Below are 20,793 nucleotides of genomic sequence, written 5' to 3' on the forward strand. Positions count from 1 at the left end.
ATTCACTGGTTTATTTCTGAACCCCCCTAGACATTTTAAACCCTACAATCTGTCCATCCTGAAGCTTCCAAGAGAAAAGATCAATCTTCTGTAGCCTTCCTAAAGTTCCTGGGGACCCATATGGTCATCCAAAATATTAGGAGCTGAGAGGAAGCGATTTAATCAAAACTAGGAGGAAGCTCCTGGAGGCTGATAGCCTGGCCTGGTCCAGCCTGTTCTACAAACCCAAGCCCCTACCTAATCTAGATGTTCTGGGCAGACATTCCTCACATAGAAACAGTCATCCTTAGTGTAACTAATTTTGCCTGAAGCCAGGTACTAGTGTTTCTGGAAAAGGACACACACACACACACACACACACACACACACACATCCATCCTAAAAAGGACTATGGGTCCTTTACAACTGTGTATTGTTGTCTCCTTCTGGTACTTGGGTGTTCTTCCTGATCCACATGTCAGTCCTTAGCTTCCCTGCCACTACCATTATATCCCAGCAGAACGTTCTGAGGTGCCTTGTACAACAGCAGCAGGTCTCAGTACACACAGCTGAGAACAGCCGCCCCCACAATCCTCTCCTCTCATTGGCTACATGGACCAATTATTAGTACAATGGGCCAATTCTCATCTTGTGGAGCTGGCTCTTTGGGGAAAATCTGTAGGCTGGGGAACTGGCCTAGATTTAAAATGGAACAGCATTAAGTGGACAATTAGCATTGGCTAATTTTTATTGGGTGACCTTAGAGGGGTAGATTCTAGAAAGAACATATCAAAGACATGAACCCCTGCCACCTACGAATCCCTTGTCTGGAGGCATACAGGAGGCCAAGAGTTATTCAGGACGAATGAGAAAAATAAGGATTCTCTATATGTCAGAAGCTGAGCCGCCTTCTCTACTAGGTCACAAAGGAATCCTTACAGGATCCTAAGGTTTAGAATTGAAAGAGACATCAAGATAATTTACAGATAAGGAAATGTAGGCCCTGGAGAAGCTTGGTGATTTTACCAAGGTCATACAGAACTTGTGACAGAGGGAAGCTGTGATTCCTGACTGCAAAGAATAATGTTGTACCTTACACATCTCCCTTTAAATCCTGGCCACCCACTCTCATACGGTGTTGCCACCGTAGACTTCAAAGAAAAGTGAAGTAAGTCTAGCATCGGCAAAGCAATTAAAAGACTGCTTGGTCTCCCTGTGTCCTTGAGTGACTCCTTTTTAATGGCACCTGGACCCCAGCTTTGGATCTGAACCTGATTCTAACTCTTCCTCATTCTAGCTTTGATACTCTGGACCATGAGGTTTTCATGAATTTTCCCAACCTGCATTCTCCTCATATATCTGCCCTTTCTTAACATCATTTCTTCCACTATTTTTATGAGTTGCTTCCTGTTATGCCTTCTAACTTAGCAGAACTAGAATTGAACCCAAACTCCATTTCTAGTTCTGACATCCTCTGCTCTAACAATGGATTCTCCTGTTTCATTCATGGCTATTCACCTGTCCTTGAATCTGGGCCATCCTCCTGTGATGGCTTAAAGCATTAATCAACCTGGATCACTTAAAGAATTATGGAGTTTTAAGATTTAAAGCTGGAAAGAATATTAGAAATCACTTAGTCCAACCCTCTCATTTACAGAAGAAGGGACTTGTAAATAACAAATGCAGGATTCAAATCCAGGTCTTCTATCTCCAAACCCAGTGCCCTCTCCATTGCTGTAGTAAAGAATTTCATTGGCAGTGAGTTTCTTCAATTGGATGGGTATCTTTGAAAATCTATTTCATAATTACCAGGAAAAAAAAAGGAGTTTATGTTTTGGATTTGGCACAAACATACAACCATAGTTTTAAAACTATCACCCAGTTTCTGTTTTTTCATCCAGAAAGACCCTCATACAGTTCCTGATTATCCAATGGGTGAATTAACTAGACATTTACTTCTTTTTGCCTATTTACATCTACCCCAATAACGCTTCTTTTGGAAGACAAGCAGGAAGAAACAAGATAAATGAAGAATATACAAGCCTAGCCCATGTGCTTACTTTTGTTGATGGTTCTGAGAAAAGATGGATCAAATCTCAATTCAGCTCAATAAATAGTTGTTGGGTACTAACTATATGTCTGTGCTCAGTACAATAAGACTTATAGAAAGCACACAATCTCTCCTTCTGAGGAGTTTATAGTCTCATTTTGGATGGAATCTAAGAAAAGTTGTAACCTAAGCTGAACAGAAATCACTTCTACAGCATTCCCAATAAGCAGACACCAAGTCTCACTACCTTCCAAGATGGCATGTTTTACTTGTGAACAACTATGCTTCTTAGGAAATTTTCCTTCTGTTGAACTGAAGTCCACCTCCTCAATATTCTCACCATTGGTCTCAGTTGTGTACCCTCCAGAGCCAAGCAAAATACATCTGATACTTCCTTTACATGACAACCCTTCAGATTTTTCAAGACAGCTATATCTGTATCTCCTTTCTCCCACCCATTTTTCTCTTCTCCAGATGTGAACATTCCATTGTTTTCAATATCTTACTTATGTGACAAGGTGTCAAGTCTTCACCATCCTCATGATTTTTCTCTGGACTTCTTCCATTTTGTCAACATCCTTCTCAAAAGCCATTGGAGACCTCAAGACAGGACTCTGGATTGGTTCTGGAAATCCAAGTGCAGTATTATTTTCCCTTCTTTATTCTGAATCATTCTGGTGCTGAGTGCAATCTAAGAGTACCATTGGTTTTTTGGTGGCCATATTATCTTGCTGATTCCTTTCTATTCTTAATGCTCTAGAATGCTCCAGACCTTATGATGGAGGCAGCAAACTAAAGCAAAGATAGCATACAAAGAGTTAAAAAAAGAACAGGGGGGGGGGGGTAAGAGCCTCATCACTATAGCAACCAACCCAAGAGTTCTGAAAGACTGGGTTTATGTTTCTTTTCACCTGTCAGTCTTCTCCATACTATACCTCTCTTCCCCCAGCAGAAGACAAGTTGTGACATTTTCCCACCCACTAACAAGCTGCTTGGCTTGGGGGAAGGGAGAGCTAGAACTATGGGCTTACATAGCTCTCCTAGTCTAGGGATGACTGAATAAAGGGACTCCCAGAAAGAAAAGCTCAGAATCACCACTACCACTACCACCACCACCACCTATACTCCATGACATGACCAAAGGGCTTTTTAAAAAACATAGAATCAGTTTCAAAGCTTAGCTGGAACTTAGGTATATGGGATGTGTAACACATGCCCCCAACATATATGCATGGTAGAGTAGGGCAGGAAAAGAGAGACAGAAATGTAAGCTACAACTCTGGGGGGAGGGGAAAGAAGTGATTTTTGAGTGCTTCTGTTCCATCAGAGGATACACAAAATCACAGTTACAGCTAGAAGAGGCAGTAAGGGGGTTCACATCTCTCACAGAGGAGGAGGCAGCAGAGACCACATCTAGTACCATGGAGAAGACAGACACATTCAGACTAGACAGAGATTAAAGTAGCTAACACCTGTCTCTTATTGGAAGAAGGCTAAATTGCAGATGTCTCATCCATATTCCTAATATTAAAAGGTCAAGATTCCATACATGAATTAGACACATAGGCAACAACCTCATTTTCACCTAAAAGTAAAGAGCCAAAGAAAGGAAAATTATAAATCCTTGGGGAATAGCTCACCTAATCCCCATATACTCGTGTTTTCTATACAATGATGGCTAGAAGATGGTATGTTTGTTCTTTTTCCGTACCAAACATCTTCCTACAAGAGATGTGTAGTCAGCCTCAGGAGTGGAAAAATGCCCATTCAGTTGTACTGCTACAGATGACAGTAATCTGCTAGATTCTTCCCCATCATATAGACATACCTATATATTCACTGACAATTGCAGGAGGAAACAGCCTTATTGCCTTCTCTGGATGCATAAAATAAGACCTTTATTGTATTCTTCAGAGTTGCTGGCAACCATACTTTCATTTATGAATATGTAGGATATGGCTACTCTGACTCTTACAGTTATGGGGAACATGTCCTCCTCATTGCCACCTGGCCAAGGGACTGTCCCTGCCTCACTCAAGCAAGCTAATAAGGGACAAGAATTGAGCTGTGTATAGCAATCTTCCACAGGAGCAGTGGAGAAGATGCAAAGAAATGGAAGAGAAAAAGCCTCCGATGTTTAAGAGATTCCAATTTAGCTGGACATGACATCTCCTGTCCAGAATACAAACACAATTCCCCTCTCTGCCACAGCTGGGAAGGATGGAATCACAAAGAACAATTTCAAATGGAGGGACATGAACTTGGTACAAAATTTTCTTCTGAGAATAAATCCCATCAGCATGAAGAGTAACCCTGGATGTCATGCATCTAGTACACCTGTTACCTACCATCCTCCAGACATCTCAGAACCTGGCATAGAAAGTCTAGGATTCGTCCTTTAAAAAACTTTCCAAAAGTCTGTACCCACAATCCATCTACTCATCCCCAATATTATTACTCCAATACTAGAAAAGACCACATGAAGACAGGACAACTTTGAATGACAAAATAAATGAAACAGTCCAACTTCTGCTCTCACTATCTTAATCTCAGCCAGATTCAGCATAATTGTGTAGTTGGCAAAAGTTGTCTTTGGCACTCTTTTCCAGGTGCCTCTCCTGCTCCTGGCACTTACTCCCTGCTTTGGTGCCCACTTTGTATTCTTCCCCCACAAGCCCTTGCTCCTTTGCAGTTTGCTTTCAGCTAATCCCCAGTAAGGTGTTAGCTGATAAGAGTTTAAGATATTCAATGGATCCCAAGAATTGGAAAAGACCTGAAACTTCATTTTGCCTATCTCCCAGCATAATCCATGAATCTACTCCACAAAATGCTTAATGTATTCATCCAACCTCATCCAACCTGCTTGAACAGATTACCACCATTGGTCAGAATGTTGAAAGAGCCAAAACTTTCAGATCTAAAAGAATTAATTTCTAATGGTGAAATATCAGATATAAATAAACACAATGAAAGATATATCTAATAGAATTATAAATTAAAAACCAAAAGAAACCTCAGAGGTTACCTGTTCCAACATCTTCATTTTACAGATAAGGAAACTGAGTCCTGAAAAAATTAATTGACTTACTTAAGGTTATATTGGCAGAATGGAAGAATCATATGGAACTCAGGTCATCTGATTCCTACTCCCTCATACTTTCCACTGCACTTGTATCTTTGAAGTACACAATAAAGTTGACACACCAAGATTCATTTTGACATATTTTCTTTGTCCAGTAAGGAAAACACCATTATATTACAACAGAAGAAATGCTGCCTTTTGAGTAATCCTCAATATGGCTTTTTAAAGTCATACCTGACTTGTCAAGCATAATGCATGTTCAACTCCATCTGATTTAACAATTACAAGAAAATTAGTCAGGAATATACACTTGGTACCAAAGTAGGCTGTGGATTTAAATCTTCCCACTTGACTAGGAAAAGATAAATTCTGGGGAGCCATTTTTGGCTGTTAGCAGTCATTATACTGAAGCCTGCTGAACTCAGGACAACGCACCCAGTCTAACAAAGGAATAAATCACTAGCTAACTAAATTTATCACTTCTAATAGGAACCTAACTTGTAGGTGGCAGGGGTAATACAAAGGGAAGTAAGGTTCATGACTGAATCCATTATATATAATATAACCCACCTAATAACACAAGAAGTATTTTGATTTGGATTTAGTTTTTTTTTTAAAGCCCAACCAACCAAGAAACCCACTACTTACACCCTAACAAATCTAGGGATGTGTTTATGCAAGTGATGTGTGCATTTTGCTTGGCTTCTCAGAGACAAATTCTGTCTAAGGTCATCCCTGGGGAAATGTTATAATCGGGGCCATTTTGTTGTTTTTGTTATTAAACTAATCCCAATAGGCTAATCTTCACATTGTGTGTGGGGAGGGGGGCGAACTTTTTTGTCAAAATTTGAATTGTCACTCTACTAGACTAAACTTTTTTCATTGATTTGCCCTGTCCTGACTTTATTTTTGAATGATTTTTTTTAACTGAACCAATGAGGCCTGGCCCTGAGCTGTGTATATCTCAAACCATTCATTTCTCTGCAGCACTTCCCTTGTAGTTCACAAGGACACCTTTAAGCACTACAGGGCAGGAGTGATCCCAAATATAATGGAACAACCGACCATACCTGCTGAATTTTCACCCACTGCTGTGTCTCAGTGACAAGAGACTGGACTGGGCAGTGCTTGGCCCCTGACACTGCAGACTGATTCTTAAAGACTGTCTTTAGTCCCTTACAATACAGATCTCAAAATCCCAGTGCCTGGGTCTGCCCCTCCCCTTAAGCTTTTCAACCAGCATATTAAATACAAAAATGACTCCAAATTAAACCTAATTAATTGGATTTAATAGCGCAATTTCTCTATTTTAATGCTATTTTGCTATTTAAAGCCCCTTTTGAAAACCAAGCTACCAAAAGCTAAGTTAAAATGTATGCATACATCAGTTGATCTCTTTCATGAACAGTCCCTGTCTTAGGAAAAAAATGAGTTCAACAATATCTGAGGAAAGTTGATTCCAAGGACCAGTTCTCAGGCTAATACTGAAACAAATGTAGAGCTGGACCAATGTGTTGCTGAGCAACAGACAGTGCGGGGGATCCAATCTGGGAGGAAAGGGAACAGCATTCCCAAAGAAGAGTTGGGGGGAGGGACCAGCAATGGCTGAAGTCACTGAGTTGAGAAAAGGCATTTCCATCCAAAATTGAGTGTAGACATTTGGGGCCCAGGGACAAATCCAAACCTTGAATCTAACCAGAAGAAGTTCCTCATATGCAGGAAATCATTAATGCTTCATCATAAAAAAACTGCTTTAGAGCCATAGTATGTGTTAAAGGAGGGTGGGGGAAGGGAGAAGGGGTGAAGTGCCTGTGTGTGTATATCTATGACTATATATATATATATTACAAGCTTTTTCAATAGCCCTTCAGTTCACATTTTTTTCTTTCTCTCCCTGGTTCTTTATTCCTTTTTTCTCTTAGGATAAGACAAGTGCTCTGAGCCTCAGCAATGTGGCCGGGGTGTTCTACATCTTGATCGGAGGTCTCGGACTAGCCATGCTGGTTGCCTTAATCGAGTTTTGCTACAAGTCTCGTAGCGAATCCAAGCGGATGAAGGTGGCATTCTTTTTACAAGCCTAATGTAAACCTTTCTCTAGTCCCCAGGTTCCCAGGGGAGTCTTCAGGAATGGAAATCTCTTTTATTAGAAAGATGATGGGAACATAATAAAGAAAGAAAATTGGGGAAGAGAATAAGCATTTATCAAGCTCCTACTATTTGCCAGGCACCATGCTAAGCACCTTACAGATAATATCTCATTTGTTTTCATTAATAGTACATGAAAGTGATAATATCTTATTTCTATAATGCTTGCTTATAAGTAGGAGTGTTCTGGTTCATCAACTGGCTTGGGGGTGGAGGGATTGTAAGCCTAAATCAATTTTTATTTTAATCTTTACTGTTAGCATTTCCTCTATTACATTCTAAAGTCTAGACAATCAACCAAACTACAAACTACAAAGCCCTAACTTGCACTATTTGCCAATTTCCATGGCATAAATGTTCTCACAATCCTGAGCTGATTCCACCACAGGTGATAAGGTTTAAGGAGACAAGTTGCTTTCTTCATAACAGCTTTGAGTCACTCTTGTTCTTCTCCCATTTACTTGATGAAGAAACTATAGTTCAGGGGAATTGTGTTAGAATTCTAGGTCAAAAGACTCCAAGTTTAGGGATTTTATAGCTACATCAAGATAGAAAAAGGCCATAACTGGAAAAGATAGAATGTTATCTCCCCAATCACTAAGTACCACATCAATCCAAATAATAGGCAAGATAGCATAGTGGCAGTCTGATAACACCTACATCTGTGAAATCTAACTTTTAAGTACTTCATGTAATTCCTTAAGTCCATCTGTTATGGAAAGACTCATGGAAATAGTGCTAGGCTTAAAGGAAGAGGACCTGGAATCAAACCAGCTTGTTTACTTAATAAGTATTATGGTATAGACCTCAGAAAAATCATTTAAACTCTCTTGAACTATATCCTCATCTATTAAATAAAAGGAGTGGGGAGGAATAGACTACATGCTTTTAGAAGTTCTAAGAAACATTTGATTCTATGGCATTAAGAGTTGTCTGTGAATTGTTGGAAGGATTTTCCAGAGTAGGAAGATCACAGATCCAAGTAGTTTTTTTGTTGGGTTTTTTTTTTTTACATAAGAAGCACCCTAAGATAATATCTTTTTAAGAAGGAAGTATGTATGTGTATCTATATCTACATATCTATAAATGTATACATATGAGTATGTATATATTCATACATATGTTATTTTCCAGTTGTGTCCAACTCATCTATAAATATATATAATGATGTTTTCTAGCTGTGTCCAACCCTTTATGACCATGTTTGGGATTTTCTTGGCAAAGATAGTGTAGTCGTTTGCCATTTTCTTCTTCAACTCATTTTATAGATGAAGTAATGAAAGCAAACAAGGTTAATTGACTTGCCCAAGGTCACATAGCTGGTAAGTGATTGAGGTCAGATTTAAACTTAGGTCTCCCTGACTCCAGGCCCAGCCTCTTAGCATTATGCCAACTAGCTGCATATGGGTGTGTATGTACATACACATACACACACACACACAATATTGGTTTAGATATGTAGATATATATTAGATATTATAGATATCTCAATTCTGGGATATGCACAAAGTTCAGTTGTATAGCTAGTTTATTATCATAAAATAAATTTTAAAGGTACACTCTCTTTTCAAGGACAGATTATTCTGACCATTATGGTAACTATACACTAAAAATAACACTGATTATAGGCTGGAGTTCTGGGAATTTCACTGAAACCAAATGAAAATCTTTTATTAGCAAAGTCAGCAAAATATAAAGAGGTGAATTAACTAGCAATTAATCATCATCATCATCACTATCCCCACCCTAGGGTTTAGAGCTAGAAGGTAAATAGAAGTCTTCTAGTTCAATCCCCTCCGCGTAGAGATGGAGGTACTGAGGTTCAATTTGTTAAATAATTATCTCCACAACAAAATGACAGCTAACAGCCATAGATCTGAATCTTGCAAAGTCCCAGAGGCAGTAAGTAGGAGAATAAAGATTTGAAGCTTGTTCTCTAAACTCTAAATCTCCACTCCTTCACAAGTTCAAGTCAAATCAGGTCAAAGAAGCCACTGCTTCCATTGTCCCTCCACAGTACTACCATTACCCACTGACTATCCAATAAGGTCTAGACCCTTTAAGTGTTTACCCAATACTGCATAGTTAGTGAGTGCTAGATCTCACACTAGAATAGTGCCTTTAATTTGCATAGGACTTTAGAAAAAAGCAAAGCCTTGAAGGCAGCTAGGTGGCCCAGTGGATGGACTACTGGACCTGGAATTAAGGAAATCTTGAATTCAAATCCTACTAACTGTAACCCTGAGCAAGTCCACTTTACCTCTGTGTGCTTCAGTTTCTTCATATGTAAAATAAGAATAATAGTAACATCTTCCCTCTCTTTCTAAGGCTATGAAGAATGAGATGATATCTGTAAAGTGCTTTAGAAATACTAAATCTTATTATTCAATTCAGAAAATATTTGCTAAGGGCCAATATGTTCATGGCATGATGCCAGGCACTACAGATACAAAGAGATACAAGGTCTATATAAATTAGACATTGTCTTCAATGCTTATATTTCCTAGGAAGGATACAACATACAGGACTGGATCTTTAATTTCATTAGGATAGGGAACTTCCTCTATCAATCCAAAACGGCTCCTTCTCTACAATTTACAGTCTAAGAAAATTTCCTAGAACACCAGTGTATGTCAGGGCTGTGACTTGAACCCAGGATTTCCCAACTCTAAGGCCAGCTCTCTATCCACTAAACTTCACTGCCTCTCAAAAAATCATGTACATAAGTAAATAAAGATAATTTGAGAAAGGAGAAGTGATTAAAAAGTGAATGCAAGGGAAGAGTACAAAAAGGCTTCAAAAAGGGGATGAGTGAGATGCTCCTCACAACAAGTTCTGGATTCTAAGAGAGAGACTATAGAGGGAGCCCATTCTAAGCATAAAAGACAAATATAGCTCATACAAGTGGGAAATGGAATGTTGAGTTTGAGGATACCTAATAGGCTAGATTATCTGGCCAATAAAAGGGGTAATATGGAATAAATCTGGAAAGGTGAGAGCCAGTTTGTAGAGGGCTTTAAATGCCAGGTTGAGAAGATTTCATTTTAGAAGATTGATTCATTTGGGTCTCATAATAATACTCTGAAGTTATCAAGGTGAGGGATTATTATCTATCAACTGAAGGTCATATTGGAGGAAATGACTTATCTAAGAATACACACATCCAGTTAAGTAATGAAATTGGAATTAGATCCAAGGTCTTTCTATAAGAGTGTATTCCCCAGACTAAAGTAGAGTACTTTGCAAATTTTAAGATTTAGAATGTACAAACTGGAAGAAATCTTAGAGGTCTTCTGGTCTAATGTCCTTATTTTTGCCTGAAGTCAAGCAATAAATTAGTGACAGAACTGGAACTCAAATTGAGATCTCATAACTTCCAAAATATTGTAATTTTTTCTAAAACACCAAACTAATTATCTAGTCTTTCTCATACCAAAATTCTTATGGTTTAAGAGTTTTTTCTTTGAAGTAATTGTAACACTTATCTCAGATATTTCTACCTGAAAGGAACCTTAGAGATCAATTAGACCACCCCCCTAATTTTACAGATGAGGAAATTGAGGTTTAAAGAGATCAAATGACTGGCCAAGGTAATCACAAAGGTAATCAAGGGCAATCAGGCTTTAACTACAACTACCTAAAAGAAGGTATTTTCACTGTCTTCATTAATTAATATGGCCCTTAATGTTCTCTTTTTCAGAACTGATAAACTGACCCCATTTAGCCAAGCTTTTAAAGTTTTAAAGTTGGTCATTCTTATTATTCTGAGCCTCAGCATCTTTAAAGGCAATTATCACTCTCAGAAGTAGGAGGGCTTGCCTCACATAGTGGCCCAAAGGCCCTATGAGGGACTTGTATTGATAGCTTTGCACTTGAGATCTTCTTTGCCTTCTTATCTCAAAGCCATTCTTAAAGTATTGCTGGTAAAACATTTTACCTCAAATTCCTATGCTCAGAATCACAATCCCTTCAGTTCAGAAATGGTCCCCCTATGTGATCAATGGTAGTTCCTCTTTTTTCCTGCCCCTCTCTCATTTCACAAGGACATCAATCTGATTTCAGCTACAGCTGCCTTTTCTCAGAACAGTAAAGTGATCAAATATAATCTCCATTCGAGTCACATAATAATCAGATTTAAGGGAATCTTTGGATGGTATATTGGCAAAACCATCATGTGTTAGGTTCAATTGTGGGTCCCACCACTTTCTAGCTTTAATAGCATGGCTCCCACAGCCATCTCCTAAACTCACCAAATGTCTCCTTCTCTTCTATCCTGAGAAACAGCATGGGACAGTGAAAAGAACCAGATGATAGCGATTCAGAAACTCAGATCAAATCCTTCCTACACAACTTAGAACTTGTGTAACATTGCACAAGATATTTATTTTCTTTAGCCCTCACTTATAAAATGAGAGGGTTGGACTATATGACTATAAAGTTTCTTCCAACTCTAAATCTGTATTTCTATAGATGAAATTAGAATATTTGGTTGGTTGTTGTCATTCATTCTTGAAGACTAAAATGATGTCATTATGTTAGAGTTAAGTGTCTAACTATGGCTGATCAGACCACATAAGCTCATAATGCTCTACCACAGGTCAGATACAAATAGCCCATATTAACTTTTGGGATAAATTCTTTAACCTTATGCTAACATGATGTGCTTTAATGTTTGCAAAGCACTATACATATTTCTCCACAGACCACACAACCCTGTTGTAATTAGTGCTATTATTTTACTTCCATTTTAGAGATAAGGAAATTGAGTATCCACAAAGATTAAGTGATCTGTTCAAGGTCACACAGTAATTGTGAAGCAATATTCAAATTTAAAAGCTAAAATTCAACACATATTTGTCGAGCACTTACTATGTTTTAGAAAGTAGAATACAGCAAGAACAGATATGACTTAGAGTTGGGACAGCTTCAATCAACCAATAAACATTTTTACAGATAAATGTGTGCCAAGCTTTGTGCTAAGCACTGTCCCTTTCTCAAGAAACATCATCTAATGGAGGAAACAACGTGTGAAAGATATATATAAAATAAGCTATATACAGGGATAAGGAAATATTTTAAAAAAAGGAGAGTTAAAAGAGGTTAAGGAATTAAGAAGGGTTGGGGAAGGTTTCCTGAATAAGGTGGGATTTTAGTTGACATTTAAAGATTGCTGGGGAGAAGAGGTAGTCAGTGATCAAAGTGGAGGAGGGAGAGCATTCCATATATGAGGGCTAGCCAGAGAAAATGCTAAGAGTCAAGAGAGGGGAGTCTCTTTTTTGAGGAAGAGCTGGGAAGCAAATATCATTGGAGAGAAGAATATGTTTTAAGGAAGAAGACTGGTAAGGAGGAGAGGGCTAAGTGCTTGAAATGCCAGACACTTTTTTATTTGCTCCTGAAAACAATAGGAACCCAATGATTTTACTGTGTAGGGGGTAACATGATCATACCTGCTTTTTAGGAAAATCACTTTAGTTGTCACTAGCCCAAGAATACTCCCTTAGAAAATGAGGGGATTGGACTAAACAACTTTTTAGATTCCCTCCTAGCCTGGAAATAATTGACCTTGGAGTGAGATTTTAGATTCTCCAGTTTTGGGGACCCCATTCCTAATTAGGGAAGGAGTGGCCAGAAAGGAACATAGAGCTGTCATTAGAGTGGAAAGACATCCAGTGTCTTTGTCATTTAATACTCAGCTCCCAAAGGAAATGGACCCCTAGCCTCCCCCAAACTATCAATCCTTCCCAGGAGAGTTGTGGCTCTTTCATAATTAAGCATAGCAGTGTTAATAGGCTATGTATTTAAGTCTTAGCTATTGCAATCTGGCATACTTGCTCCCTGGAAGTTAATGAGCAACCAGAGAGGTGGGAGCCCCCTGAGGAAGATCATTAGCCAAAGGTGGTCACATAGTTCCTTCACAAAGGCTCCCTGATGAGGTCATTAATGAGGTTGTACTCTATCATTAGACCACTCTTGTCACAAGAACTTCCAGGCTGCCTTAAAGCTTAACTGACCTTTCTCTAAAAAAAGAGCTGGCAGGGGGTTGGAATAAAGTCTCCAATGAAGTCACACTGTGATCAGATGTGAGGGGAGAGGTCTTGAGATTGAAGAAGTAGCCAAGAGCATCAGACATGCAGTCAGAAGGCACGGATGCCAGACCAGACTCCACCACTTATTAATTGTGACATCTTGGGCAAGTCATTTAGTTTTCTTCATTTGTAAAATACTTTACATCTGTAAAATGAAAACGAGTTATGAATAGTAACTTGTCAGTGGGTGGAATTTTAAACTCCCATGTGTTGTTTCTGCGTATCAGTTCTCCAGGACTACAGAACATACCAGCAGACTGTCATTTATCGTAGGCCTTCCCCACATTCTGCTGGCAGAGGATCTGGGTTTAAATTCTGGTTCTTATTTACCATCTATGTAACCTTAGATAAACATTAATCAGAGCATCAGTTTCTTATATGAACAAAGATGTAATTGGACTAAATAAACCAGGAAGCCTTTCCAGCTCTAAAATCATGCTGTAAAGGTCCCTTCTTTCCCCTCCATTCTTCAAAGCCCTATATCTCCTGCAAATAATTCCACTTGTAGCATAGTAGGATACAAGGGAAATGACATTGAACTGAAATTGCAGAGAATGAGACTCAAGGTCAGATTGTGCCAGTGTGTGGTGAGCTACTTGCTTTACTTGCCTTATGGAGTCACTGGGAAAACCAAATGATGTAATATAACAAGTTCTCTGTAACTGGACTGCTCTTATGTATGCTTAACAAACGAGGCAAATCAGTTAACCTCTCTGAGCCTCAGTTTCCCCATCTGCCAAATCAATATAACAATCAATGCCCTGCTTTCAAAAGCAATAAGTTATATCTATATTTATAAAGTGCTATTGAAATGGACTCCAGTATATGAGTTTTGAGGTTTGTTAGGACTTTTTCATTCCATATATGTGATTTAATCAACAGATGAAACTCTGCCCAAGGGAAAGGATAGAGATTATTTAACCACTAGGAAAACCCATAATATGGATGAAGACCAGTGTGCATGAATTGACCCTGGATAACTATATCCTGCTCAGTTTTGGTGACTTTCCACAAAAGATGTGGAAACTCCCTTTAGTGACTTGTTTCAATAGCTCTTCTCTACCTCATAATCTTAATGAGCTATCTGGAGTAATGAGAAATTATGCAACTTATCTGTAGTATCAACACTAATATAAATCAGATTCAGATCTTGGATTGGTCTTTTTTGCCTCCACAGCCATCCCTCTTGTTCTATATATTGTTAAACCTATCTTTCAGTATGAAGTATAAGAAAAACTTATCCTGTTGCTATAGGATGGAGATGATCTGTTATAAGTAAAAATTATGAGATTAAGAGCAAAAGGATCTCAGTTCGAGTCCTAGTTCTCCCACTTTATTTGACTATAACCTTAGATGAGTCATTTCAAAATGAAAAAAATAGCACATAGCACATAGATATTTTTGTGAGAAAAACATTTATTTAACCTCTAACTTCTAGGGGGGGAAATATCATTTTTTTCTTTATCCATAGAAAGATTAGAATATTTGTTACACTATGTAGAATTTTGGTTACTGTCAAATAAAAATTTTACAATACAAATTGTTGCTAATCACTGAAGTTCAATTCCACAAGCCTTTCCTTAAGTTCCAACAAGAAGCAATGCTTCATATGAGCCTCTGGAGATCCAAAAAGAATTATGAGACAACAACAATTAAAAAAATAGCTTACCATCTAATGGAGATGGTGGAGGAAGATATATACAAGTTGAAAAATAGTAGAGAAAGGATTAATTACAGAGGGAAATGTTCAGGGAAAGTGCCATCAGAAAATTAAGGAAAGAGGAATCATTTTCACCAAAATAATCAGGGAAAGCTTCCTGGAGGTAGAGGCAAAGAGATTTGCATTCAAATCTTAGCTCTGCCATCTCATAGCTGTCTTGTTTAGCTTCTCTAAGTTCCAACTTCATTTATAGAATAGAGAGAATACTTTCCTTCCCCACCTCTCAGGATTTCTGTGAAGAGATCACTTGATAGACATTTAAACACTATATAAGTGAGAACTATTACTATTATGAAGGAGGTAGTAGTGTTGAAATTAGATCTTAAAAGATGGTAGGGACTTAAGGGAAGAGAAAGGAGGCCCTTCCAGGTATGAGGTTGGTCAATTGGTTAATTGTTGTCCTTCATTCTCAAAGAGGACCAAAATGGCACCATTATGTTGGATTCAAGATACAGTGTGTCCAACTGTGATTGATTCCATTTCAGGCACATATAGTCCACTGGAATAGCTGAAGTAGCTATGAAAGCATGAAGTTAGCATAAGTAAAGGGTAAGACAAGAACAGGAAAATAGAGAATGGGCTATTTCAGCTATTCAGCTAGAACATGGAACAGTATGAAATAAACCTGAAAATAGATGTCAGAGCTAAATGCCGGAGAACCTTGAATGCCAGACTCAAAACTTTATGCTTTAGACAATCAATGCAGATTTTTTTAAAGGATGACATAATTAGAACAGTATGTTCAATCATAATAGTTTTAGACAACATCAAAAAGCCAGGCACAAAAGACAAGATAAACGACTATCAGGCACTATTATAAAAAAGGCTACAACAAAGAGAAGAGAGCCAAAAATATAGTTGTGTCAGTGATAATGAAAATGGCAGGGCAGCGATAGCAAGGTAGATGATGTAAGCTCAAATTTATGAGGGAAAATGGCTAACTGAATATGAGATCATAGACTTAGAGCTTGAATGGGACCTTAAATGATATCTAGTCCAATTCCTTCATTTTATAGATGAGAAAACTGAGACTAAGCAAGTTTAAATGACTTATTCAATGACACCCGTAGTAAATAGGAGCAGGATTTGAAGTTGGTCCTCTGTCTTTTCTCTGTATCACAGTATCTCTCTAATGCCAAGCTTGAAGTGTCCATGGAACTTATAATTGGGATTATCTATTGGGCACTTAGAAATGTGGGACTAGGAGGTTATGGATTTTCCTTCTCTGTAGATCCCCTTTAAAAATTATAAGCATGCATCTTTTGGCAGTGGTTTGGATGAAACTTTGCCTGAAAGAAAGGATAGAGATTATTTAACCACTAGGAAAATCCATAATATGAAGACCAGTGTTCATGAATTGACCCAGGATGACTATATCCTGCTCAGTTTTGGTGACACGTCTACTAACATCTAATACAGTTGTACCCTTAGCCTTTAGACCTAGATATCAGGTGCTGCTAACTTGCCTGGGATATCCTGGGGAATACAATTTTGAGAATAGAAGGCTGGCATCATTAGTATGGGTCTGGTAGATCATTTTTCATTAGAGAAAGGATTTGGCTGAAATAAAACTCAGAGAATAGCATGTCGAAGCAAAACCCATCTGGAGCCGTGGGGTGTTCCCTGCCCTCAAAAAAAGTTTCTATTTGTTTTTCAAAATCTTTTTTCAGTAGCTGCTAATTCCTTGAGTTTCCATTTTCATATTTCGAGGGTTGTAACATCTCAGTTATATTTATAAAGCCTTTGATTTAACTTCTCACATTCCCTCCCAACAGAGGGTGGGATTTAAATAAACCAGGCCAGGGAGAGTTGTTGGGGGGAGGCAGAGCTTACTCATGTGGGTGTGGCGTTATATGGGACGAGCATGGCTGAATCATGGGTGTGCCAAAAAAGAAAACCTTCTTGTCAGCATGATTGGTAGTATGAGGATGCCCCCAGCCTACAGATACTTCTTAGTATCTGTGGTACCGTAACTGGGGAGGGACAGAAGGAATTAAAAATAGTCCTCCTGGCAGAATCATGGCCTTTCTTTCAAAAGGGATCCTAGATTCACTTAATGTTTATTAAGGACTCATAAGAATACCCCACACTACTGCCTCACAAGTGTCACATCATTTGATTTTCCCAGTGACTCCATAAGACAAGTAGGGCAAGGACTGTGCTATTTATTTTAGAGACAAAGAAGTTGAGGGACAATAGGAAATGGCTCATCTAAGGTTACACATCTAGCTAGTGGAAATAAAGACTTGTCTACTAGAAAAGCAATATGGCATAATGGATAGAGAGTTGACCATAAAGTCTGAAAGATATGATCCATAATGAGTGTGTAACCATGCAAGTCACTTAAACTCTCAGTGTTTCAGGCTGCTCAAAGTGATGAGTTCTAGAGAAAGTTCTGACCTGCTTTGAAAGAGGTAGTTTCTCTACTTAGCAGTTCTCTATACCAATGATCCAGTCCCTGGATTAGGGAGAACCAGGCAGAAGGGGGAAATAATGACAACAGAAGAGAAAGGTGGGGCCTTTTGAAACTTAATATTGACAATCGAAATATATTGGTCATTGCCAAGGACATGGGGAAGAACCCCCGGTCCTCCTGAAAAGGGTTTCTGTTTGATTCCACAGCAATCCATCAATGAAGCCATACGGACAGCAACTCTTCCCCGGAACAGTGGGGCAGGAGGCAGTGGAGAGAACGGCCGTGTCGTCAGTCATGACTTCCCCAAATCCATGCAAGCAATTCCATGCATGAGCCACAGCTCGGGAATGCCCTTGGGAGCCACAGGATTGTAACAGGAGATGATCGAGTCCCCAGGGGAGTAGGGCTGGTCTCCCTAAGCCCCCTCCCAAACCCTTCAGTGCCAAAAAAAATATTGAAAAGCAACCATCACCAGTCACCATGACCATAGCAGGACAATTCGACGGTCTTTCCTGAGGAACTAAGAATCCCGTTTCCTTTTTTTTCCCCTTCCTTTTTTGCTTCTGTTATCATTGCTCTCTGAAGGATCCCAGTATAGGAGGTGAATAACTGCATTATACTGCAATAAGCAAAAAAGTAACTGGATTTAACAGACTCACAAACTCTGAAAATGGAATCACTAATGAGGAGATTGCACCACTTTGTTTTAACTTCATCATTAATGTGTCTGAGTGTGTGCAATATTATTTTTTCCCTTACTAATCTCCATGGTTTGCAGGTTCAGTTTGCCCTTCTCCTCAATCCCACCCTCCTTGTTTGAGGCTTGATTGGAATCCATAGGACCAAGCCAGAGTTTCCAGCAAGTCAAAGGAAACGTCCAAGTTAACACCATGAGGGAGGATTCAAAGTTGCCCTTCATTTCATTTCATGGCCCATAGGCCATCCGTTGCTTTAGCTGTGGCCCAGGGCTGGGTATAGAATTGTATGTAGTTGGGGAGAGTGGTCAGAATTCTCCCCAAGAAGAAGGGCAGAAGGCACTAAGGCACTGACTTAGTCTGGAAATGATACAAGAAAAATAGAAGAAAAAAAAAAGGTGGGCAAGTAGCACTGTGAGATGAAGGATTATTACAGAAGGTTCCCCTTTGGGAAGCACAGGGAACGATGACTTTGAATTTTTAAGAGCCAGTCAGCCAGATTTATGTGGAAAGTTAGGTTCTCTGCAGGGCCTGGCTCAGCCCTGAAAAATGTCTGAGTTCAAAGAACTTCTGGCAAATGAAGGGAGAAGAATCTTCCAGGAGAAGCTGAGAATTGAGAGTGGCAAATTAACAAGGTAGGAAGTTTAGCAAAAAGTCTTCTCTACCTTACCTGAGGTTAACTGGGGTCTTCAAAACTGGGAGAACAGTTTCTCCTTCCCTGTACCTCTAACAGGACAGGGAAGCAATGGGCAGGGAATTGCAGATGCTCGTAGGCAAAAGAAAATTAGAGAAGTGTTGTGGCTAAGAGAGCCTGCAGCACTGGAGACCATGAATCCTTACTGTTCTAGAACAAGGCACAGAGGGGGCATCCCATCCAAGTGTCTCAAGCCTAGCACAAGGGACTAAGTATGAACCTTGGGTTTTAGAACCTGAGTAACTTATTTTTACTTAGATCTAAAAACAAAACAAAAAAAAATTATTTGAGCAAGTAGATAGTCTGCCAAGCCAAGTCTTTTTTTTTTCCAATTTTAGAAGGTGTGATACCTGAGGCTGAATCATTTTTAAGTAAATTGGGGAAGAGGGATTAAGAAGCTGATTTGTTCTGGGGATAACCCCAGTCCCTCAACATCCTGGGCTTACTAGTCAATCAGGAACTTTGTGTTTGGGTTAAGTGAGCAAATCTTACCCCTATGGTCTAAGCAAGTGTCAAGGCCCAGTTTCATTTTCTTAAGGAAATAGTTGAGCCTTTGGGACTATCAGTGTGTTGGAGAGAAGGTTTAGGTCTAAAAAAAGAGTTCCAGGCAGACATATGAGTTCTGTGGGATGGAGGGTGGAGAGTCTCTTATATGAAGCTTCTCCTAGGGCCACTCAACCATTGTACTGGTGTAACTGGCTTCCAGCAACCCTACAGCGTTCTTGTTAATGCATGACTCGGTGCCGTAATGTGTCACAACTTTTAATGACAACCCCCTCTCTGACCTGTTCTGTATCATCTGCTGAACTGGTATCCACAAATGATGTCTTCTCCACTAAGGGTTATCATTGGCAGTTGGCAAGCTTAAAGACACCAGGTGCCTATTTAATGGCACAGCATGCTGGTCCACTTGTCTTTGGAGTCTCTCAGTGGATGCCCCCTCCATTTTCAGATTTCTTCCATATCCCCTCAAGGGACCATTGCCAGCTGTGAAGAATGCCTTCTTGAGGTCAAATGCAAGCATTGTTTTTCTGTACAGCGTGTCTGGTGTGGGCATGGCACATACAAGGATCCAAGACGGACTTCCAATATTCACTGCCGGGAGATTTTCCCTCCAGAATTTTCCCAGCGCACTGCCCCCACCAACACCACAGGGACCAATTAGGACAGGAAATGGGGATGTGCCATTTCCGTGGAGTTGGAAATAACCACTCTCTTTCCCCCCTTCCCTATCACTGCTCTTCAAAGACATTTTGCCTTTGGCCTGAGCATCCAACCATTTTCTCCACCCACTGAACCAGCCAGTGAGATGGTCAGACAGGGAGAGATCTCCTGGGCTAGGACCGAAGGCCTGGGATAACAGGATCTTGTGACTCAATCAAAAAAAAAAAAAAAAAAAAAAGGATGGGACAAAAAAAGCAAGAAAAATGTTAACTTGTAATATGTATTTTTATTACACTTTTCTTAAAAATAGAGAAATGGGAAAACTCTTAAAGGCATTGACATTTTTCTCAGCAGGAATCTCTATTTAACAGTTGTGACTCTCATTAAATTTTGCTCTTTGGTACCTGGAGCTTTTATTTAACATCTCTATTTGTTTTAACTCTCTTGGCAGATGTGCAAAAGGATTCTTGTGTGATCAAACACTGAAATATCTTCTCTTTTCTTGTTTTTCTTTTAAATGGTCAACTTTTGGGATCACTTTTTTTCTTTTCCTTTCCATCATTTGCATAAAATGGAAATATCACCGAGAATTAAATCACTGTGGATCCATGATCTATTTTTCACACTTGTCTATTCAATTTTGTCCATTCAGTGCCAAAATTGTTGCAAATGGAGACAATGTTACCCCTAAGGCAGTATGATTTGGTTGTAGCTGAATGGAATCTCCCTTGGTGACTGCCACTCCTGCCTTACAATTAGCAG

The 20,793-nt window shown here is 39.2% G+C and overlaps 1 protein-coding gene across 2 annotated transcripts in view; it reads left to right on the plus strand.

Moving 5' to 3' along the window:
• Positions 1-20,285, plus strand: part of GRIA1 (glutamate ionotropic receptor AMPA type subunit 1) — a 343,445-nt gene extending 323,160 nt beyond the window's left edge. For both annotated transcript variants that reach the window (XM_031953566.1, XM_031953564.1), the window contains exons 15-16: positions 7,034-7,168; positions 17,664-20,285. In XM_031953566.1, coding sequence (XP_031809426.1) covers positions 7,034-7,168; positions 17,664-17,852 — 324 coding nt within the window. In that variant the 3' untranslated portion in view covers positions 17,853-20,285. The remainder of the gene's footprint in view (positions 1-7,033; positions 7,169-17,663) is intronic.
• Positions 20,286-20,793: the final 508 nt, after the last annotated feature.

The sequence above is a fragment of the Sarcophilus harrisii genome, chromosome 2 (genome assembly GCF_902635505.1).
Source record: "Sarcophilus harrisii chromosome 2, mSarHar1.11, whole genome shotgun sequence".
Classification (NCBI taxonomy): Eukaryota; Metazoa; Chordata; class Mammalia; order Dasyuromorphia; family Dasyuridae; genus Sarcophilus; species Sarcophilus harrisii.